We start from the raw sequence: 24,537 nt of genomic DNA on the forward strand, positions 1-24,537 counted from the left end.
CGTGCTTTGGCAGAGCTTTCCGCCCTGGAGTGGCTGGAATATAATGGACTGCCATGAAATTGTAATTACGTGTTTATGAACAAACCAGCTGGTTGAGGCAGAGGGTAATTATTTTCTCTGCGTTCTCCTTTCCGCTCGCCGCACATTTGCGTCTGATAACGGGCCCTGATGGAAAATAAACAGTGAGGAGAAGAGGGGGGATGGAACTGAGGGGAAAATGTAGTGCGGCTCTTCTTGGTTCCCCGTTTTCTTCTCTGGCTGCTACATGCTGCCATCAGACATACTCAAGCTTGAGTTGAGTTGTTTTCGTTCACCGTTAGTAGTGACTCAGAGCAACCGCTTTGCTCACGGTTGAGCAAAGAGAATGAGGATTCACCCATGACTTCAGTGTGAGCCAAACTAGCTAACTTACCTCATTGTCAGCCTCTGACCTTGAGGTTTGTTTATCTACATCCCTTAAGTAGTTAAAAAAAAATATTGGTTTATTTGATAGGAACGGTGCACATTAATAAAACCTTCCTTTAAATGCGCCAGTTTTAGCCAAGAGGTTATTTTTCATCTGTAGTCTCTGGACAGAAAAAAACTGAGATTAAATCACAAAGCAAAGAAAGAATATTAATTTGAGTAGAAACACAATTCAGGACACTCATACTACATTGTCAAGTACTATTAAGACATTAAACACAGAGGCTTGTAATACAACACATGCAAAGCAAATAAATGAGGGATAATTATGTTAAATACAGACATTAACTTATGCTGCATTGTTTGACATTAAACATACATGTCACAAGCACAAAACATAAAAGCATGCAGATTCTGACACAGCAAAACAACAGTAAAAGACATGCATGTAGGTGGATGAAGGTCAAGGGGCAATTGCAGGACAGACAGACAGCTGACAGCAGACAGACAGATTAAGGGGCAATTGCATGTGTCTTCTCTAATGGTCACTGGTCTGACCCAGTCTGGGTCAGCCTTTACAGAAAATGCAGACTGACTGAATAGTTCCTCATGAGTTTTGACAAGCAGCCAGTCACATCGTCTTTGCTCAGCGTGCTGATGAGACCGGCTTATATCCGCTGGGCTCAACTGATTCTCATTGGAAGATTTCCAGAATAAAACTGAGCGTGTGAGATTTTTTAAGTGAGGATACACAATATACAGTGTATAACGGCCTGATAAATTATCAGCCGATAATGGGGAATTTATATTATTAAGTAGGTCCGATAACAAAATTATAGCCAATTAACAGACTTAATAAATCTGAACTTTGTTTCTGTTGTAATAACAATAGTGATGTCAGTTATTTATTGATCTTTGCTCACTGCAGCATAGCATGTATTAGCTTCAGGTGTGCAAAATAAACTTACTAAGATATTAACTTATTTTTTAAATGATCAGTTAGCTGAAAATTGTAATAGATTTTTGTCTCTAGCCTAGCTGATGTTGCCGCGCCTGGAACCGATTATAACGTCACCGTTGTACACCTGCCCTACTTCCCCTTGAACTGGTGGAGTTTTAATAAAGTCCATTCGTCACAGTAAATCAAAAAGATTCACTGGAAGAACAAAAAACAAAAAATAATAATCAAAACATGAATCCACTTTAAGTAACTTTTGTGGAACAGCACTGCTTCTTGCCACAGCTGTTGGAATGTGAAAGTCCACCTGAAGCACCTACTGTACATGCTAATGAGAGACAGGTGCAGGAAGTGCTCAGGAAGTGCTCAGGAAGTGCTTTTTTCTGACAAGGACGAGGGAAGTGTATCAAAACATTACAAAGCTTATAACCTCAGGTGTCTACTGCAGCTGGTCTGGGCTCTGGCGTCGCCAGTTCAAATGGCCACTAGAAACATATCAGAAGTGTGTCATGTTCAAGCAGTCTGCCCTCCAGCATGCCCATTTTTTTAAATGAGTTTTTCCCCCATTTATTGAATTTAATTGAATATATATTTGCAGCGCTTTCATGATCAAGGCTGTACCTTCGTGGTTGTACTTTTTCTTATCCAGTGGACATATTTGGGGACAAGTGTAGATGAAGCTGGACTGGAATATAGGACATAGACTAAGCTATGAATGACAACAAGTCACATATGCATATAGGAATATGTATTTGCTTGTACATTGTTACATTGAACTGTAAGTAAGACAAATCCTCGCAGTCCTACCTTGGGAAAGAAGCCTTCCAGTGGAGGTAGACATTCTGAACAACACTTTGTTTGAAGCATCAAGCGGCCTCGACCCTGCTTCTCAAACCCCTCGGCTGCCACCCATGAGTGTGTGTGTGGGACAGAGATAAGAGGAGTTGGTTTTTTTCGGTCCAAGGGCGCTCAACTGTAGCCGTTCCAGAAACTACACTAGGTAATTCAAGGCAGAGCAGGTGTAACCTGAATCTGGAAGTAAGATATTATCCTCAAAGCCAGTGAGAGCTGACCCGCTCAGGCTGGAACACAGCACGGTTATCCTGTCTCATTACCAAAGCCACTGCTTTTACATTTAGCCTCGTTAACCGCTCCGGATGAACATCCAGCAGACCGCTGAGGATTCACGGGTTAATTGTGGCTCGTGTCAGAACTTGGACCTGGCCAGCTCAATAATGGGCTGCAGTTTATTGGCTTGCCGAGCTGTGTGTGCATGTGTGTAATTCTGGTGTGTGTGTGCGCTGCCTGTCTTCAGGTATCGGCTTTGGTGTTGACCCAGGGCCACCGCTGCCTCTCCCTGCTGTCCGTATTGACAGACGTCAGACTCCAGGGAGGAGTCCGAGGTCTGGCCCCTCCGTACGCTGGAGATGCGCACCTTTCGCTGGACAGGATGTCCACACACAGAAATGCACACATGCAACCATCCGCCTACGCAGGCACTCTTGACCCCGCCTTCAAATCCCTTCCAGCTCTATTCGTCATCACCAGCCCTTCACCATCAGCCCTTTGGGGTTATCTACCTAGCTATTCATCCTCCTCCTCGTCCATCTATCGACTGATACATTGACCCATGACCCCTCTGACCTCTGTACCCCCATGACAGACCTGTCCCTTGCTAATCCCCCATGCCCCCGTCATGACCTGCCACTGTCTCACTATTGGCTGCCAGCAAAAATACCTATACAATCACCATCAACCCCCAACCATCCATGGACATTTGTTATGCTGCTGATACAGAACATGTGTCGGATATATGCAGGGAAATCGTGTGTGACAACTATTGGTATGGTTGGTTTTCTTTTCTTCTTGTATTTGAGGGAGGTCTATAGTTTTCTGTCCGATAACAAGAATCGGCCGACGCACCTTAACGCCGCCCCCACCCGTCACCGATAATTCCTTGTCCGCAGCTTTGTGGATTCATCTTTAGCTCGCACATCGATGCCCAAAGATGCACATCCACAGAAGATGAAGAGCTCCACAGTGCAAAGCCCGGCCTCAGATTACATCTATGGAAACACACAGAAGGAATGTATCTCTATAGTGTGTGTGTGTGTGCGTTTGTTTGTTTGTTTGTTTGTTTGCTTGTAGTTTCCATGTGTGTTAATGCTTGCCCACACACCTGTAATAGTGTGAAGTTCCTGGTGCCTGATCACACCAGGAAGTGACACAAAATTCACTTGCACCTCACTAAATAGGTGCTAGACGCTTGGGGGGGAAAAATTTAACAGATTTCTTCCATCCTGTAGTTCTCTCTGTTCCTTAAAAAGTTAGCACTGTCACGATTAGTGGCTACTATTATTTTAATTATTATCTATGATTCATTAATGTGGTGGCTATTTTCTGGATGAATTGCTTAATCTTGCCAAAACAAATTTGAAAAAAACCAAGGTGCAACTTTGTGTTGAGATTTCTTCTCTCAAGCTGCTGTTTTTTTTCCACTGTCAAAATTACTTGTTTAATCTTTTGAATAACAGAAAATAGGGAAACATTACTCACAAGTTCCCAGAGCTTGAAAGGATCTTCCAATATTTAGTTTTAGCCTACCAACAGTCCAAAACTCAAGGATAGTCAGGTATCTGGCATAAGAGGCTGCAGTAACCAGTAAATTAATATTCAAGAAGCTGCAACCAGAGAATTATTTTATGTAGAAAAAGGTTTTAAATTATTCATTAATTATCATTATTGTTCCCAGAAATGTTTCTTACTTTCTAATCCATAAATTCACTTATCGTTTCAGCTCTAGTCACGATGGTTTCAACTGCAAGTAGAACTCTGCACCAAAGAATTGCAGAAGAATGTAATCCATTCGGCTTCCTGATCCATGATGTGACGTGACCCAATTGAAGTCGATTGATTTTGGCCCCAACTTTCGATGCTGTAAATGCCTACGTTACGTAGCGACCAGGTGCCAGATCGAATGCACCAATCCAAGAGGAAATGACCCGCAAATTTAGCAAGTCCAAGCAGAAAAAGCTCGTTCCGAGCACCTTGAACCCTGACCTCAGTCAGGGGCGCGGGATCTTCTGGTGTCGTGAAGCAACTTTTAATGTCGTTTTTACAAACCACAACCCCAAAAAAATCTGACTCATTGGGCCTTTTTGAAGCAATTAAAAATAATACAATGTGTTGAAAAAAACTGTTTAGCTGCATTTCCCCCTGTCAAATGAAGACAGAATACCATCATATTTGTATGTGCAGGATATTTATTTGATTTAGTGAAGACAACTGGACTTTCCTGATCATTTAAATGTCTTTCACGCATGCTGTGAGCCAGTAGAAGTAGTCCGATTGTGACAGCTTGGTCTTCATTGAAGTCCTTGCCACAGCAAAGTCGGTGTGCCTGTGCAGTGCTGTACTGTGTGTCACTCCGGTCCTTGAGCTGTGTGTTATGAACAATCGGCCAGGGAGCCGTACTGGAGAGCTACCTGTATTTACGACTCTGCTCTACTACTCTACACTCAGAAGGCTTTTTATTTTAATGAGGGCCGGCTGTGCTACGGCACCCCACTGCAGTGCAGCGTGTGTGTAAAACATACGGCTATATATATATATATATATACAGACGTATGTGTGTTGGAATGAGCGATCGCGAGAGTGTGTGTTGTCGGTGTTTATGGCTCTTTCGGAGAGTCTGAATAATGTCTGGCTGTAGTTTAAAACGCTACTGGCGTCGACTAAATGAGTCGTCTCGGTGTGCGCGTGAGACTGTGAGTCTGATTGGGCCTGCGTAGGTGTAAAAGCATTGTGCATTTCTTTCTCACTTACTTACAATATGTTTTCTCAGAATTATCTCTTTTTCTTATCCCACATCTCAACCACCCACCTGCACACACACACACACACACACACACACACACACACACACACACACACACACACACACACACACACACACACACACACACACACACACACACACACACCACCGCCATCTCTGTTGACAGGGTAAATTGTATGAAAAGCTTTTAAGGCAATTAGCGGATTGAGCTGGAGCCTTTCTTCCCATTCGCACTGTTCATTAGCAGCTCCTCCAGTCTCTGATATTACCATCACTCCAAGCTGGCATCAACACCACTCACTCACCCCTTGCGTGTGTGTGTGTGTGTGCACATGGATGTTATTCTGCACGTCTGCCTGTGTGTATTTTACACATCTCCTCTCTGAAGCACAATTTCAAAGCACACAATTGTCAGAAAATAGATCCTTGCCACCCTGCCTTTCTGACTATTTTAATCCATTTCAATAAAAGCTCAAAAGAGGAAAATCCGACGAGACACCCAAAAAATGTGTCATGTGTGTATCGGAGCATCCAAAGCGGTCCTCGTGATGTCATCACACCTTGTTGTTGTGCGTTCCGTAAACTGCAAATGAGTCGGTCTGTGCGCATGACGTCTGACTTGATGGCAATCACTTGTGATGCTTTAATCCAGAAAGTCACAGATTGGAGCTTTCAGCTAACTTAGTTTTGCCATTTACCTGACATGGGTTTTTGTAAAGGGTGGAGAACAACTTCTTCTGTCGAGACAGCATCTGAACCCAACTGAAGCCCTTCTTGCTCAATGTTTCCTTCTTCTGTGTGCTTGGTTCTTTGTGTCTGCATTGGCTGCATTATGTCACACTCCTCTTCCTCTTCCTCTCCATAACCTCCCACCTGCAGTCCTGTAGTCTGGTCATGTTTCATAGTTTTTACATGATGAACACTCAAGTACTTGTTAGTAGAATCAATTCGTTGTTGACAATAAGACACATACAGACTATTGACATATTTATCTTTTGATTAAAACTGGGTTCAATGCAATCAGAAAGGTTAACTTAAAGAAAAGTACACACTGAGGTGATGCAAACTATGCAACACAGTCTGTACCACAAAGAAGCTTGGGTTCAGGGTGTCATCTTTAGATATTGCCACAAAGAGTCACATACTGTAGCCTAGTAGGGAATGAATGTATGAAGGATCTGTTCCTATCTCATATCTGAAAATGATTTGGAAAAAATATGTTTTCAAAGACCCACCAAAAAAGACGTAGCAGCGACAGTGGCTGTTTTTATTGTTAGTTCTACTGATTATACATTTCTCAGGTGATTTAATCTCCTAAATATATATTTCTTAAAGTAGACGAGAATCTGAATTATTCTTCAGCGTCTTTCAAGTCTTTGAAAGCAGAGCCTCTGATGTTGGAAGGTCAGTTTTCTTTAGATGACTTTGTTCCATGTGAGAGAATAAAGAGTATAATATGGATTTTATTTATGGAATAGAGTGAATAAAGAATTGCTCAGACTCCAAAATTAATGTATTTATTAAAGTTATGGCACCAGGACACCGCCTCCCCCTCCTAAACAGCCTAGTTATAGCAAAACTACAATGACAATAAGGTCACAAAGAGGGCTTCATGTTTCTCCTTAGCTTTCTTGTTTTCTCTTTCTAAACAACACATTCTAATCAGAAGCAGTTCTCAACAAGCATATCTGAAGAACTTCAGACACCCCAAGGTCTTCTTATCTTTAGGAATGGAAAGTCTGAAGCTCCTCTCACGTCAAAGGTTGCAATGCCCATTTATTAAACAGGTAATTGAACAGTGTTGTTTCACATATATGTTTAACATAAACATTGCAGTCATTTTCTACCACAATTACATAATAACAAGCAGGTAGAAATGTATTTTTCTTTCGAGTTTTCTGTGGATGTCTTTGAGTTTCAGCTAATTTATATTTGTCTGCAGTGTCCTCGCCTGTATTTATCTGTCTGTGTGTGTGTGTGTGTGTGTGTGTGTGTGTGTGTGTTAGAGAGAGTTAATTATGTGGAACACTAGAGCGTCACTAGCTTTGAAGAGGGGAGAACCAAGAGCCGTACATTATTGATGAGTGACACACATTGCCGACATAGTCACAAACACTTGCGCACATTCATCTCTACGTGCACTATTGCACGCATGCAACCTTGAATGTGCGCACACAGGCATACAAACACGCATACAGACACACATAAATACTGTATACATTTGGCAGTGATCCTTCCTCCAGCCCCAGAGTATTTAACAGCGGTAGCTGACACACTTGCGCTACCTGCTATACGTTCATCTCTCTCTCTGGTCCATATGGGACTGTCATTGGCCCTGTACGCTACATTATTTAGCAGACGGAGTATTTGATCCCACAGATAGAGCTGATCTCAGTCCATCATTAATGCTGAATTTGGCTGGAACCAGAGCACGCCTTCATTACTGTATTACTCACATGCTCGCGCGATCAGACGTGTGTGCACACGCCGTGCTTGCACACACAAATTACGTCCTTAATTATGATCTTCCATGTAAGAGTCCGTGAATTAATGATAACATGTTTATTTTTTCAGTCTGACTGTGCTGGTTTAGTTATGGCAACAAAACAGTGAATCTTCCCAAATTCAAACCAGTGCTTCGGTTGCATCGCTCACAGCGTGTCTCTCTTTGCTGTTTCTCCCTGCAGAGTGAGCAGCCAAATACGACTGTTTTCTTCAAATCTTACAGACTTGGAAGAAGTACAAAAATATAAGAAAGAGAATAGTATCAAGACATTTTGACGCCCATCACTTTGATTTATCGTGCTATAGTTGAGTCGAGGTTCTGCTTCCAAAATGATTCACTTCATAAGTTTTATTGTTATTGCGATCTGGATGAAAGTTTCACTGGGAGAATGCAATGTGACGCGGTCAGCTAGAACAATGTTTGATGAGGGCAGACACCGGCTTGCAGAGAGCACTTTCATTATATTAACAGCCAGGTTTCCTTTTGCCCCGTGATCAAGTTACTCATAGATTTCACACGAGTTATCTACAGCTATGACCGGCCACCAGCCATTTATATTGTAACGTATAAATGTGCTGGGTCGAGACCGATCCTTAGACACGTAGCGTAAGTCAACTGAACTGGGAAGCTGGCGCTATACTGGAAGTCTTTTTCATCACTGTTCACTCTCAAGCCTCTCATCAAGCTCATTTTCAGCGGCAGCAGGCAGTTGTACTCTGACTGACTGCACCTTACCTTCACCTGGCGATAGACAAAGCTAACCACCAGCTGGAGAATATAGCAGAGCGTTTAGCATCTGAAGAGACAGATATTTTTCATTGGGAGTTGGTGGAGTCAAAACAGAACTCAAAGGACATTGACTATTGGAATGGATGCCAAATAGATGCCGATGTTGCTCTGTCTGCTGGAGGTGTGAATTAAGGTTAATTTGCCAACAAGTTCTTCATATCACCTTATAACGAGGTATAAAATAATACTTCCCAATGTTGTGTTTGCAGCTTGTTCCGTTGGCCCCAAGTGGCCAAAACAATGAATGCTGCTTTAATGATATCACCAGTGTTTCTCAACATAGAAACTCTGCAGTTTCCGGGATAGTTCAACAATGCGTCGGGTTATGCCATGGTCATCAGTGTTAAATTAATAGTTGTCTCTAATAGATCATGTTTTTTTTTATGTCAGCTCGGCTACACGATGCCTCTAATCTCAGCCTCAGCTGCTGTTGCTATGGAGAAGTAGCAAACCACAGGTGTGAATCGGAGCTGTATCACATTCAGAACGCTTTGTGATTTCAATGAGAGCATTGTGTTCCACCATGGTATCCAAATGCCATTCACAGTTGACCCAGAATCCTAAAAGGGAGCTGATATATGTTTCTACAAAGTGTAATCTTTGGTTTTGACTTTAGTGTTGCACATCAACAGTCTAGGCTCAGTAATTGGATATATTTTACAGGCATAGTTACACGCGTTTTCACCTACCTTGTTTTTAATGTTTTGTACTGATGACTCAACCAGCTGATTTTCATGCTCATTCAAACCTGGGAAGTGCTCTAAATACCGGTCACCGCATGTTGTTCATGCAGAAAACGAAAAGTGACTTTTGCTTCTGCACGCCTGAAATGATTCCCGCCACTTCTTGAGTCTTGTTTTCCCTGAAAAGAACCAATCATTCCCCAACAATCTGCCGCTGACATCGACTTTTTATAATGTAGGAAATGAGCTCAGGAGCACTCACTCTTTGTCATGTTCTAGTTTTCTTCTCTAGTTCAATATCTGCTCCCACAGTCGGTACAGACTGGGAACACACAGTTTTTATGGAGGCATATTATTGTTTTATTGGGGTCAAGGGGTCAAGCGCCTATGGCTCAAAATCGATGCTGCATAGAACAGCCCAAGGAGCACAAATATTGATTAATGAATATACCTAAATCTCATGTCACACTACATCTCTCTCCCTCACACACACACACACACACACACACACACACACACACACATGAATGGATGAAAATAATCACACGTGTGTGTGTGTGTGTGTGTGTGTGTGTGTGTGTGTGTGTGTGTGTGTGTGTCCTTGCCTTTGTGGTTTACAGACTATTTCCCAATTCATGTACAGACAGTTAGAGCCTCCAGGGATCATACTGGTGCTATTGACCTTTTTCCTCCAGCAGCCAGAGATGACTTTACATCAACTCTGGCCTTCTTCACTGCCAGCCGCTGCTCTTTTTTTTTTATGAAATTTGAACCTCTAAATGCCTCCCAAAGCAACAACACATTCTTATAACTTGAGTTGTGTTGTTTATACGTGAGCTTATTTCTCTGACAAATCAGTTTCAGCAGTTAATAAGCACATCCTTCTGTTATGTAATGCAGTGATGGAGCGTCCATGCAAAACACAAACAGAAGATGATTTAAAGGTGCTCCGTGTCCCATCTTTAAACATCATTATACCATTAATAGTGAAACCCCGGTGCAATTACTGTAAACAAATGAGGCCGTGGACTAGATGATTCGTAGTCTGGCTCTCGCTTCATCTTTCAGGGAAGGACATAACAGTTGCTCATGTTAACATTCCTTTTTCCACAGGGAGGAAAGTTCAGACGCCATCTTTTCAGTGTGAAACATAAGATGGTGAATTAGGGCCATTGTGTGGCAAAACAAAATATTGACAGAACTGAGGGAGAGGAGTAATATTCCAAGAAGAAATCGTATATGTTCTTTGAGATTTTAGTGGTACGTTTGTGAGAAAAAAACTTTAATTTTCTGAATATAAAGTCATAGATATTGTGAGAAAAACTACACACAATGTTCTTGTCAGTATTAATCCCAAAATTGAGATAAGATGTTGCGGATGTTCAGTCATAACAAGCAGACACAGTGCACACCATTAAACACCACTGTCATCAAAATAAATAGACATTTCAAGTGTGCAATATTTGGCAATTTTCTTACATTTCCGGCTTTCCACTTTATCTGAATTGAGAATGTGCCAAAGTTGAATTGAAAAACACACTTTTTGAAGCTATTGTTTGTCTGTAATTGAATGTATTGATATTGAAATCCATAGTTTCATGTCACGAGGTGTCAGAAGTAAAGCAAAATGCTTGATGTGAAAGTAAATCCTTTACACGGGCCGATACAGGTAACAGCAGGAGACAAAGAAAACTCGGTAGGGCTGATACGATCCTTTAATCCTTTCCCCTTTGCCCCGTAGCGAGGACAAAACACGTCTCCACCTTTCCACTTTCTATCCGCGTGATGACATCATATACTGCTCCTCTTGACTTATGGAAAAGGAGACTGACTACTGAGGGCCCTGTGGTGCTTCTGAAGTCAAAGCTGCTGACCTCCTCACATCCGGAGCTGCTCGGTGGATGAGAAGCATTTGGATTCTCTCTCTCTCTTTTTCCACTCTCTCGCTCTCTCTCTCTTTACCCTTTTGTTTCGAAACGAGGCCGAGGCGAGCGCTGTGGAGGGTATTTAATGCTCCCCGTCTTCGTCTTTTGCTCTTTTTATCGCCTTCCTATCTCTCACTCTCTCTTGCCGTCACCCGTCTCACTGAACCGGGGTGACATGACCAGTCCCGGGTTGCTATGGTGACAGTCCCACTGGTATGGCAGCAGTGGCGATGGCAGCGCTCAACGGGGTCCGCGAGTGTGCGCGCGACTGTGACTTACCGAGTGGCATGTGTGTAGTTCAGTGTGTATGGGGGGGCCTGTCTGTGTGTGTGTGTGTGTGTGTGTGTGTGTGTGTGTGTGTGTGTGTGTGTGTGTGTGTGTGTGTGTGTGTGTGTGCAGGCGTGTTGTGTTGCGGCCTCCTGCAGATGTTCTCTGGCCCCAGTGCCTCCTGCCAGCTGCTCCGCCCACACACACACACACACACACACACACACACACACACACACACACTCCTTTAATTAAGAGCCCTGTGACATGGTGGGCGACTCTACAGGGGCACGATGGCTCTCGCACAACACACACACACACGAGCGCACACACACACACATAGTCTCCCACGTGCACACTATAAGTGCTTAACACAGTGTGTTTGTTAGCTGTTTTTGTGTGTGTGTGTGTGTGTGTGTGTGTGTGTGTGTGTTTGGAGACGATCCACTGGTGTTGCCCTTGAAGCCCTGTGGTCGCCATGGTGGTGGTGCTGGTAGGTAAACAAGCAGCTAATCAGGCCTGTGGGTCTAATCCACACACTCCTCCAGACACCACAGGCAGGGCTACTGACACCAGCAGACTCTCTCGTTCTGTTAAGCGGGCGTTGAGAGGAGGAGGATGGAGCTGGGACAGTTAGATGAGGAGGAAGAGCAGGAGAAGCAGCCAGGATTTGGTTGGAGACGGGGGCAAGATAGAGGAGGAGGTGAAAGTGGAGTTGGAACTTCCAAAGCAGGCGGAGGAGGGAGTGGGAATGTCTGAGGTGGATCATATCAGGAGGTCGGTCCAGTCGTTCAAGAGGAGGAACAAGGGGCAGGACGCGTGCGTTCACATGTATATATATATATATATATATATATATATATATATATATATATATATATATATATATATATATATATATATATATACTCCCACTATATATATATATACTTGGTTTTCGTCCAACTGTTTTAGCAAATTAGAGTTTTTAGATATTAGCACTGTGTGTGTGAAAAAAAAGAAAATGCAGGTTAAATTTTTAGCGCTGGTCTGTTAGGCGGCGGGTCCTCAGTTCTAACGTTAGCTGCCGTACTTTTTGATCCAAATTCCACTTGTGTAACATTACGTTACTCGGAGAGCAAGTAGAGCGACAGTCGTTGCTGTTTAAACTGTATTGTGCGATCACTATACTATGTTATAGTGGATGAAATGATCTTTAATATCGTGGTGGACCTCGCTCTGCACTCTCTTGCACGCCGCCGTACATTACTTTTGTAGCCGTGGGATAGCATTAATTCTACAGCTCCATATATTTTTCCCTGCATCCTCATGCCGATATCGACGGTAAACTGCGGTTCTGTCTTTGTCATCCTTTCCCCCCTCATGAGTTTGCACCCTGCGGTGATAACCACCAGAGTTGTAAAATCCTGTCTCATAGTGTAATAAATCGCTGGTGTTTCTCACTGGTACCTGAAACAACACGCCCCTTGCATTCTTTTTTTATGCAGTGTTGATTGCAGTCTGATTACCTGGTTACAACGATTTCAGAAATGCACACTGCTATTGTAAAATGTTTTTGGGGACACTGAAGTAGCCTTGTGGTAACTATTGTGAGCATATGGCCACTTATGGGCCAGGATTAATCCATTATTACACAAGTAAGATTAGGGATTGAGCACAAACAGTAGAAGATGGATCAATAGGTAGTTAGATTGATGAATAACTAGGTAGATATACAGGATATAAGCAGACAGCTATACAGTAAATAGATAGGTCCTACATTTAGCAGTTTCTCTCGATATTTTTGTCTTTTTTAAGGTCTGCCAAAACCCCCCTTCTCCTTAGACCACCACACAGAGTGTATATTTAATATAAAACGTGTATTTAATAACAAGGAATGTGTAACCCTAACCGCAACACAAATGTTGGAAGCCTTTACTTTTTTTAATTGTTTTATTGTGGATAAATCCATTCATTCACTTTGTGCAGTGTTTCAAAAGGTTGTGTAATATATGTAATATTGAGTTTACATCTTAAAAAGGGGGATAAAGTGGCTAAGGGGGTTAAAGTACAATGTTAAATGCACACTCTATTGGCTTTCCCTCTGTATGTTCTTCCATACTCTGCCCTCAGTCCCTCTTCTTTAATGTTTGTCTTCGTCTCATCGAGATTTACTGTCACCTGCTGCTCTTCATGTTCCTTATTATTTCTTTGTTACTCTGTTTTTTTTCCCTCTGGTCTTTTTTTAACCTCACCCATCCCTTTAATTTCTCTGCTCTCTCTCTCTCTCTCTCCATCATTGTCTCCCCTTCCTCTCTTCCTCTCCCGTGCTCCTCCGCTCTGTCATCTCCTCTCCTCCTCTCCCTAACACACACGGACACGACAGAACACCGCGGATAGTTAATAATTCCCTAATTTCCGCTCTTCACGGCGCGTAGAAGGTGTCGCAGATAACCTGATTTATCAGACGGCTATTAGAATGTGAATCAGGGGCATTAAAGAAATGGACATTAACGTGCACATTGTTTAAACAACGCCCTGGGACTAATGGATTTAAAATGAATTTGTCAACAGCGTTCTCCGTGAATCTAATTAGTCAAATGAGAGCAGTAGAGGAGACCAGAGGACGAGTTGGGAAGCAGTCTAGCAGGAAGAGGAGGAAGTCGTTTACGCAGACACTGCTGCTGTGATTTTTTTTTGATGGAGAACCGTGCACTTGGATCTGCGACTATGATGTGTGTCGAGTGATGCCGATGGAGACGAACGGGAGGAACAGAGGAAGTGTCAACTACTGAGGGAAAATCACCTCTTTTCTCCCCAAGGGTTATTCATATTATGAAAAATTAAAAACGTATGAGACATTCTGAATAATGCCGAGTGTATATCACTAGAGCGGTGTCATTAAGTTCTGGGACGGATAGTCACTATTGTTGCATGCACTTTAATTTTTCAAGATTTGTCAGCATCACAATTATTGAATGGTTACAAGCAGAAGTAGGAGAGAGGATAATAGTTTTCCAAGGAAGTCAGTACATTTATCTGTGGCCCTTACACAGATAACAAATACTGTATAACACTGGGGCATCGGAGGAAGGAGATGGTCCATAGATTACAAGTAAATTATAATTACAGGACTTTGTTTTCGTCCGTTAGCTTGGTTTTCTGTCAGCAGGACATTTGGAATATATTCAGAAAAAATAAAGCTGCTGATATTTTTTCATTGTCAACATTATAAAGAGACTGACACAAACTATGAATAGATGCTCACAAGAGAAAATACATTGTTATTTTGCTCTATGCACTCCCATTTTCACCAAGTGAGTAATAATCCACAGTTGAAAATAGTCCCCACAAATGCACCCTCTACTCTTGATTGAGTAAGATTTTTTTTTTCTTTCTTTTTTGATGAGGTCTGTGCTTTATCTAGAGGAGCATGAAGAAAAAAAATTCTCCCAGAAAGACAGGTTGTTGTTTAATAAAAATAAAAAAAGACAATAATTTCCTCATGCTTTGATCACATGCATATATTCTGTATTGCTGTACATTAAAACAAACACGCACACCACTGGCTCTACTGTACAGTTCAAGTCATGAGTCGTGAATCGAGCGTTCCCTGCGCTAGCTCCAGAATGGTCAACCTGACAGAGCAGACCTCACCATCTTGCTCTACTGTAAGCCTGCCCTCCTCCATCCGTGCATGGAGGCGTGTGGCACTTGACAGACCGGCACTTGTGTTGAGTAACAAGACGTTTCAAGTTGTGCTCACTGACCGGCAGAAGAAATTGTCGAACTTGCAGGTAAGGTTTTGATTATGAATTGCACAACTAATAACAGTATTGTAACGGTTGAAAGAACACCGAAACCCACACGCGGTGGGAAAAACAAAGATGTCTCTGTAAAGTGGAGAGCTTCATTGAAGGAAGCGTTTCAATGAACTTAAGTCCCGATGCACACACACTTCCTCTGCCACCTCCAGCTTCGTGTCTGGGTCCGCAGCGGGAGGAGGGCTGGCTGCTGGGCAGACAGGGCACCGGGGTGTGGTGAGGGGGCGGTGGATGCGTACAGCTTGAATACTAATGTCCCACTTTAGAAGTCAACCTCTTCTCCATCCCCACCCTCTGCTCTGTCCCCGTCTCTCCCCGCCTCTTATCCTCACCGACGGTTCCCTTCAGTCCTCTCTTTTATCCCATCTCTACTTTTTTTCTCTCACCTCCTCCACCACTCTAAACAGTCATTTCCTCCAGCTCTCCTCTTCCTCCAACTTGTCTTCTCCGTCTCCTCACTCCTGTCTTCTACTCCTTCCTACTCTCCTCCCCGTGTCATGCAGGCTTTCCATCACCCACGCTCCCTCTACATCCTTGTATCAAGCGCTGTCTTCGCCCCGAGATCTCCATCTCTCTCTCTCTCGCTCTCTCTCTTTGTCGTTCACTTCTTTAAACCCACACAAACACAGGTGCACACACACACACACACACACATGCGCACATCCTCGACAAAGCTAGCTAATTACAAGTGTTCACTCCAGCCCTCCTTAAATACGAGCTGATTAATGAGATGGAGGTGTAGGGCCAGGAAGTCTCACCCTCGGCGGTTGGTGATACACACCCCTGTCTCTCTGCAACTCTCTCTCTCTCTCTCTCTCTCTCTCTCACACACACAGACATACAATAAAGAATATATATGACAGAGACTTCCAGATCTCCCACACCTAACCACCCTTCCTTTACTTTTTCACACTTGCAAACGCAAATTATAAGCCATGTGCAGCTTCATTGCAGAAATATTGGTATCATTTTTACGGCTTGCCGCCTCCCTTCTCCTACTCCAATCAGTAGCAGAGGCAGCCTGCTACTGATTATGGCTATATTTCTTTTGTACAGTAACTCCTTTTGAGGAGAGGTAACAGCGAGAGCCAGCCAGGGGGCCCCCAGGCCTCCTCTGAAGTGATGTCGGCTCATTGTCTCAGCGGCGGCTCAGGCACGACTCACCGTCGGCTCAAAATGGCCTCCGACACATCTCTATGGCTGATTTGTGTGTGTGTTTGACCCTGAGGACCGGCGTGAATGCTGCAGGAGCAAGGAGATAGAGTGCAGCTGCTGTCGCTGAATGCTGACACACATGCAGAGCAGCAAACGAGAACACGCACACACCCGCACAATCACAATCTAGACTGGGTCAGCCAGGTTCAAAGCATTTGTATTCATGGAAGGTTTTGCATTGGCTCCACCACCTACAGTGTTTCATCTAACTGTGGGACGTGGCTTTCTACTTTCACACTCAGAAGACCTTGGACTGTGTTGGAGTGTGTTTATGGCTGTATTTATGGCAGCATGGTGCTACCTGACTGAATGCACCTCACTGAATGCATTTTCCCACTCGGATCATCCTTGTAAATACTTGAAGGTGAAGTTTTTTATGCTCAAATTGACCCTTGTGACAGACCACCTGTGAGCGTACAGTGCTCATGATCCAAATACACATCTGTCTGCTGGAGAGAAGCGTGCACAGGCAGATGTAAGTGCCAAGCCATTGAGATCTTCCACAAGTTGGCATATAACCCATAACCCATTGACATACACCATCAGCTCATTTAGCAAATTAATGACTTGATGTATCAAAATGTTCTCTTCCTAAATAAAAACAAACCTGAGGTAAATGTGTTTGGCTCCCATACTGAAACATCCTAACTCTTTATCTGGAAATATGTGAGTACGTTGAGACCTTTGGATGTCGTCTTGAACTCAACATTGTTGCATTCATATTCATTGAATTCAGTTCAAGCATCAGCCTTTCATCATCTAGAACATATTATCTGGATTAGGGGACTTGTGTCCAAACACAATATTGAAAAGTAAATCTATATCTTTATAAATCTCAAGCAGGTTAGACTATTGCACCACTCTTTTAAAAAAATACTGCTATTGGTCCGCAAATCACACAGGACTAGGACCAACCAAAATAATGTCTCTGTCATGGTTTCTCTCTATGAATCCTCTCGGACTCTGAGGTCTTGAGATTCCTTTTCTCTATTTCTCTGATCAAAACAAGACAGAAGGAAGCTGCATGTTGTCACTCTGCTACATGTATTCTAATATGTGACCAGTTTCCAAAACTAAAACCTACCCTTTCTCTGCCGCCTGTAGTTGAACTTATGTTCCTGCATTGCTTTTTCAATGCACCACTTATTGATCATGTTATTCTAACGTGTCCAATGTTTGTTTTAATCCTGTAAAACAGAAATTCCTATTATCACAGTGTTTATCAACAAACCAAAGCCTTTTCATTGTTACTGGTGTCACACACTCGGATGTACAGTACCGGAGTGACACTCTCAGTCCTTGCTCTCCCTCGGTTGCCTCTCCATTCTCCTCTTCCTCCCTTCATCCTTTGCTCACTCCCTTGTTACCTTCTGATCAACAGTTCATACCTAAAGATGTCTCCATCATAAACTTGCAGACGGGATTGTGTCCCCTTTTAAACGCTGAGGTGACTCTGTGTGGTCGTCTTTGTGTGATGTTATTACGCACACACACACACACACACACACACACACACACACGCACGATGCACACTTAGACGTCTTTCTTATAATCGAGTTGAAACAAAGATGAACTCTTAATAAAGGAAGGTTTCTTTGCCTCCTGCAGGCAAGCAATTACTTTCACGTAACATCAGAGATCCACTGTTTGTAGAGCTGCATTCATGTACTGGTGGGACGTTCACCGAGACAGATCATAACAGCTCACAACATATCCAGAGGAGACTTAGTCCCACAGTCAGGTTTTATCACTTTCCTTTAAAGCTTGAAAAGTTTTCCATAATTTGTGATAAAGATTGCTTGAACTGCTGTTCACTGTGATATGGACGGGGGGTTATTGAAGGGTTAGTTCACCAAAATTGCAAAAACATTTCCTCCTTAAATATTTTTCATGCCTCTGCGACAGACTTACGTTTTCTGGTTGTCCGTCCGATGAATTGATTTGATTTTGATGGTCCAAGGTCAAGGTCACTGTGACCTCACGTCTGCATCATTCTCGTGAATGCAATTTCTCGGGAACACGTTTTGGGAATTTCCTCAAATTTGGCTTTAACGTCCACCTGGACTCAAGGATGGACTGATTCACTGTTGGTGGTCAAAGGTCACTGTGACCTCACAAAACATGTTGTTTGTTATAATTTAAGAATTCATGTGCTAATTGTAACAATTTCACACAAATGTCTATTATGACAAAATGATGACATTTTGGACAGACGTGGACGAAAGCCCAAACTTAGGCGGAGGCATAAAACCACATTGTGGGAATTGTAGTTTGTAAATCGTCTGAACTTTCTTTTCAACCAATCAGTCAATCAATCATCTTCAATGACATTGTGTTTATAGTTTTAAAGATAATAATGGTCACGCACAGACCACATGAAAAGTAACAAACAGGATCATAGTGAATTAAAGCTTTGAGATGGTAACCTGAAAAAGACCAATATAGGATCCGAAGAGATGGAGTTTGGGGAGAGGATAAGAGAAAGTCTCCTGATTTAACTGATGATAAATCTGGAAGATTATAAAGGAAAACATATCAGCCTGAAGGGGGATTTGGAAAGGATATCTAACATTTCATAACTCTTTAATGAATCACTTGAATTCCATATGAAGACATCATGTTGGTCACTCAATGCATCTCTTTCAATCAAAAGTATGCAAAGACCTGCTCAGAATCCTCACTTGGCCTTGTTTTCAGTGTCGGAATCCAACTTGGCTCGGGCTAGGAGGAAAGTCGGCCAGAGCTCTTTCTCTCGGTCCCTTGACAATAAGAAACTGGAAAAAAAAGAGATTAAAACGCTCAGTATCAACTGGTGATCCATTTGTCTTATACCAAACCCCAGTTACTCGAAGCATAATTACAAAATGAATTCCAACTCCGAACTGCGGATCAGTCGTCGGAGACCGTGAGATGTCGTTGAAAGCGGTTGAAAGAACGCAACTTTAACGGGAAAGAGTGTCTGAAGAAGGTCCAAAGTGGTGGACGAGGAGAGAATCAAGCGTCCGTGGTTTTGTAGAGACATAGCAGGCTGACCTGGCATCACATGGCAGGGCATGTCAGCCTCCAATGAGGCTTCACCCAACCAGGGCTCCATCCCGCCGGAGCTCAACACAATCAGGCCTCAAAGGCAAAAAAAAAACGACTGCTGGTTACCATGACAACCCGGAGGCACTGCCTGCATGGGACAAAGGCTGTGTGTGTGTGTGTGTGTGTGTGTGTGTGTGTGTGTGTGTGTGTGTGTGTGTGTGTGTGTGTGTGTGTGTGTGTGTGTGTGTGATTGAGAGAGAGAGTGTGAGTGATGTCTGGCAGAGCAGGCACGGCCCTCCTGGGGCCCTCATTCGTTTGTCTCTCGCTGAGACCACAGGAGCCCTGATGCAGCGAAGGAGGAGGAAGAGGGGGAGGAGGAGGAGGAGGAGGAGGAGGAGGAGGAGGAAGAGGAGGAGGAGGAGGCGGTGGTGATGATGGTGGTGGGGGTGATGGTGAGGGGGCATGTGACAGAAAGGCAACTCATGTGGAAAGAGGGTGATTTAAAAGAAAAAGATGCAGGAACAGGTGTACATGGAGAGTGAAGGAAATATTTAGAAGTAAAAAAAGTGGAAAAATGAATACTTTTGAAATCGTACAGCTTGAGTGACGAGAGATTATTGTTCATTCACTGAACCATCAGTCCTGTGCAATCGTCACATCTTGGCAAACATAATTACCCCAATTAGTAGGCTACTCAAAATGTAAAAGTTGTAATAACCTGTCTGCCACACTGCAAGTTCAAATGACTGGAAACAGCTCTCACATGATATAATGAAACAACAAGTGCACTTACGGTCTGATTGCACTAAAACGTTGATCATGTGCCGCTGATCTTTTCTAAACGTCTTTGTCCGCAGGGCATCGAATGTCTCCTCCCAGTAACAAATACCCAGATCACAGTGTCTGTCTAATTTATAACATTTTCTTTTCGTTGTCATTTGCAGGTGTTGATCACACAAACAAAGACCTGAAGAAAAACTTTGTAAGTAAACTTAAAATGAGATTTCTTTTTAACAATAACTGATCTCTACCAAATCGTATTTAAGCCTTGCAGTAACATGTTTCTAGTTATCTCAAACGCGGCAGATCTCAAGGATGGCTGTGCAATGTGATTTCTGACTCTCTCATCTTGTTATGAGCTTACAGTTCTCCATCACTGCCGTTTGTGTATTGACTTTCTCTTAATCTGCCCAACTTCTCTATTACTTAAAAGCCGAGACAATAAAACGTCCATAAAGCGATAAAGCTGTTTCATTTCGTTAGGCTGGTGTTACAGTGGCTCGCCATAAAGCATATGTGGAGTGGCAGTGTTGTTTGCTCCTGCCTTGTCATTTATAATCCTATAGGCAGTTTGAAGCACACAGGCCAACTTGTACTTTGTTAGAGCAGATTGTCTGGCATGGATAAGCCTGGCTGGAGAGAGATACATAATTGCTCTTGTACGGCGCTGCCAAGGCATCCTCCTCCCGTTATGCCTATATACACTGGCAAACAAGTCATTCAAACATGCTCACTTTTTACGAGGCACGCACAAACCACGCAGACGGTCACAGGCATCTCCTCTGTGACAGTGATTGCCGTCAGTCAGGAGAGAAACATGTTGACGGGCTAATTCAAGTGCCGGTATCAAGCATTTTTTCACGGGATTCTTTCATTTCCTCTCATGTCACTGTGATGTTTTGCTTCGAGTGTTACACTGCGTTCCCTTTGTTTTCTGCGTGGATTCCAGGAAGCCCTCGCCAGTGTTGACCTGCAGGCTTCACACGGTCTGTCACATGATCCAATGCCAGTTAGAGACGAGGAGAACAGGTAATGACTGTCTAAATACCAAAAACCAGAGAGAGAAAGTGTAAGAAATGGAGTAAACGGTGTATTAATGTGCCCGATTGTAAGATGCAAATATGTGCATATCTGATCGAACTAGTTCACAGTAGTAACCTAACCCAGCGCTAGGTCACTAAGCGTTCAGATAGCCAACTGCATTTTGTGGGGTTGAAGGTTAAAATGTTTTAAACTCCTGGTTCAATTAAATATTTTTTTATTTGAATAATATCACAAATCCTACATTTTGTGGTAGTTAGTTCTCAACCTCAAAGCCTTTTCTCCTGTAACATACACAAATAAAACATACCATTTGAAAATATTAGAAATAGAGCATAAATCAAAATATGTCTTGTTTGTCTAAGTAGTGAAACCGTTATGTAAGAAGAAGAAAAAAGAGCAAAAGTGCAACATCAAACTCTTTTCATTAACTGTGGCCAAATCTACGAGCTGCGGGCCAACTGCTGCCTGCTGCAAGCTACTGTACGACCTGTGGAGGATTAAAACAAATCTTGGGTCATCACATCCGAAAATCTCACATCTCTGCCTGTGCAGTGTCGGCGCGTGGCTAACATCTCATTCCCCCTGTTTCAGTCACGGCACCCGATGTGCAGGGGAAGTTGCCATGGAGGCCAACAACTCCTACTGCGGTGTGGGCATCGCCTTCAATGCCAGGATCGGAGGTGAGGAAAACAATACAGCCTCATCGAGACAGTGGGAGGCAGCGCGTTGTGGGTGTATTGCGGTGGCCAAGACTATGACATGGCATTTTCAAAAACACTTCTAGTGGGTCAGTCATTTCTTATAAAGTAGTCTCTGTCATGTGATAATGCAAAAATGAAATAGAAAAATCTCTCATTCCCATTTAGAGTATACTACAAAAATACTATAAAGCAACTAGAATCTGGACATCCGAAGCTTAACATGAACATTATGTGTGGCATTAACAAGGCAGATTTGTTTGTAGGGCTTTCTGCATTGATGCAAAACATCTTTAAAATAAAGAGGCGGATCGACAGATTGATTCATTTCTCACTTTTCAATTCCTGTAGGAAATAAATTGTGACTGGATGCCTTGGAATTTTATTTATTTTTAACATTCCCACAGAAAACAATTGAAGTTTACAAAATTAGAAGATAAACAATTAAAATGTAAATGTATTTTGCCCACATACTGCAGTGATAACTAGGCTAAAGAAAAAAGCAACACTTGGCAGAATATTTATTTTTTGGTCTCCTGGTGCTGAATTACAGCTGAACATCCTCATCCTCATCCACTGTGAAGTCACACGTGTCTGTTTGAAAGTCTTTCAGAGGAAGTTTTAGTTTTCTGATCTTAAATACTTCTTGAAAAAGAAAGAGTATGTGAGCCTATATGCTATTTATTCCATGCGCTTTGCGTATGTGTGGCAGCAACAGGCGACACGGTGACTGGCTGCTATTGAGCCGTGCTGACCCTATTTAACAGCTCATTTTTTTAGTGGGAGCTTCAGTAATGGCTTTTTTAGTGTTGGATGTAACATTGGCGAGGGATGAATGAACCGAATGCACAAGATGGCCCATTTTCTGACGTGAAATCAAAGATTTTTATAGGATACTCTAAGAGTGCAATAAACCACGAGTTAATGAGGAGTACACGCTATGTTTGAATAAAAAACAAAATGGCTCAGATCTGAACGCGGCCGTACGGAACATGGAGGAATCCCTCCGTTGAACTCTGACATTCGAACACCGCTCTGAAACCTTTAACCCTTGGCCCTACCTCATTTGTCAGAGGCTGATGAGAGCCTCTAGCAAAATTGACTCTTAAAAGTCTTAATTTCACGTCTCTTTTTGTTGTAGCGAAGACACAGGAGATGAGGGGCAAAACCCAAATGAAAGATGAACGTCGAACACAAGACCCGTGCTCACAGTCTGACAACCAGGACTGACTGAGCTCTCTGTGTGCTACTGTTTGGCAAATGCACTTGAAATGCTCCGGGAATGCATGTGGTTAGATTTGATGTTGTTTTAAGTATACAAGTGAAACGTGAAGGTGATGAATCAACAGAAAGAAGACAAGTTAAGTCATCTTAAATGGATTTGTTTGTCACAAAAAACCTGTTGTCTTTTCATTTGAAATACATGCTTTAATGCATTGCAGATGCAGATTATATTATATTATAATAAGACAATTACAACAAGGATATACACTGTTTTTACAATACAATCACCACATGACAATTTCATGTGAAAAGCCTCCTTAATTCAATGGAAAAAAATACATTTGAACTGGTTGTAACACAGCCATGAAAATGTATTGCATTGACAAGTTAAGTCTTATAGTGGTTATTATCACTATTTTTGTATCGTTAATAATAATAATCGTAATACATTCTATTAAAAAAAGACACCAAGATAAAATAGAGAGAATCATCACCTGACTCTTCTTACAGCGTCTGTCAGCTCTTTGTTTGTTTTTTCCGGCCCACAACTGAACTGTTTTGGTTCATTCTCACCGCTACATGACATCATTTTCGGTCATAACAGGCAGCTGTTGGGGCAAATGTGGCTCCTCATAGAGCTAGTTGTCCTTCAATCAGAAAATCGGCAGTTCGATCTTCTGATTGAAGGATGTGTCCTTGGTCAAGACACTCAACCTTAAATTGCTCCCCTGCAGTGTATGAATGGTATGAATGGTTCGATATTCCTGATGGACAAGGCCTTGGGCAAGGCTTTGCAATGGTAGCCCTTACCATGGATGGGTGAATGGCATGTAGTGTGAAAGTGCTTTGAGTGGTCGGAAGACTAAAAAGGCGCGATACAAGTACAGTCCTTTTACCCTCCCTCTAAAACCTCTAAAAGGTTAAGATACACTATCTATCTATCTCCAAACAGCGGAGAGACAAAACTAGTGACTCACTGGTGAACATAGTGAAGCATCGAGACAAATATTTTCCACAGCAGGTTCAAGATTCTCCATGTAAAATACTTGGTATACAGGGCAACAAAATAGCTTTCCTTCAGCGCTACATCAATAACAACGCAATGAACAAGCATATGCGCAGGACTGCACACTAGTACAAGCAATATTATATGGACCTGTTCTCTGTGTCTGCAGTAGCCAGCAGAGAGGAGTAAAGCTTAAGGGGTGCGGCATTGACAATAACCGCTTTTGCAGTTATTTCAGTTATGGCACAATAAACAAAGTTAAAGATGGATTTTACTGATATATCTTTTTTTTCTATAGATATCTCAATAATAGTGTTATTCTGTGAGTGAAAATCTGATACTGTGACAGCCCCACTACAAACCAATACT

General features: G+C 42.6%; 1 protein-coding gene across 1 annotated transcript in view; it reads left to right on the forward strand.

Annotated features, from left to right (window-relative positions):
• Positions 1–24,537, forward strand: part of LOC306745220 (neuroendocrine convertase 1-like) — a gene marked incomplete at both ends in the record, with an annotated part of 147,055 nt that overhangs the window by 72,845 nt on the left and 49,673 nt on the right. The window contains 3 exons of the mRNA XM_079227973.1: positions 20,361–20,398; positions 21,146–21,225; positions 21,832–21,920. Coding sequence (XP_079084099.1) covers positions 20,361–20,398; positions 21,146–21,225; positions 21,832–21,920 — 207 coding nt within the window. The remainder of the gene's footprint in view (positions 1–20,360; positions 20,399–21,145; positions 21,226–21,831; positions 21,921–24,537) is intronic.

This window comes from Taurulus bubalis (assembly GCF_910589615.1).
Source record: "Taurulus bubalis genome assembly, chromosome: 12".
In the NCBI taxonomy this organism is placed as follows: Eukaryota; Metazoa; Chordata; class Actinopteri; order Perciformes; family Cottidae; genus Taurulus; species Taurulus bubalis.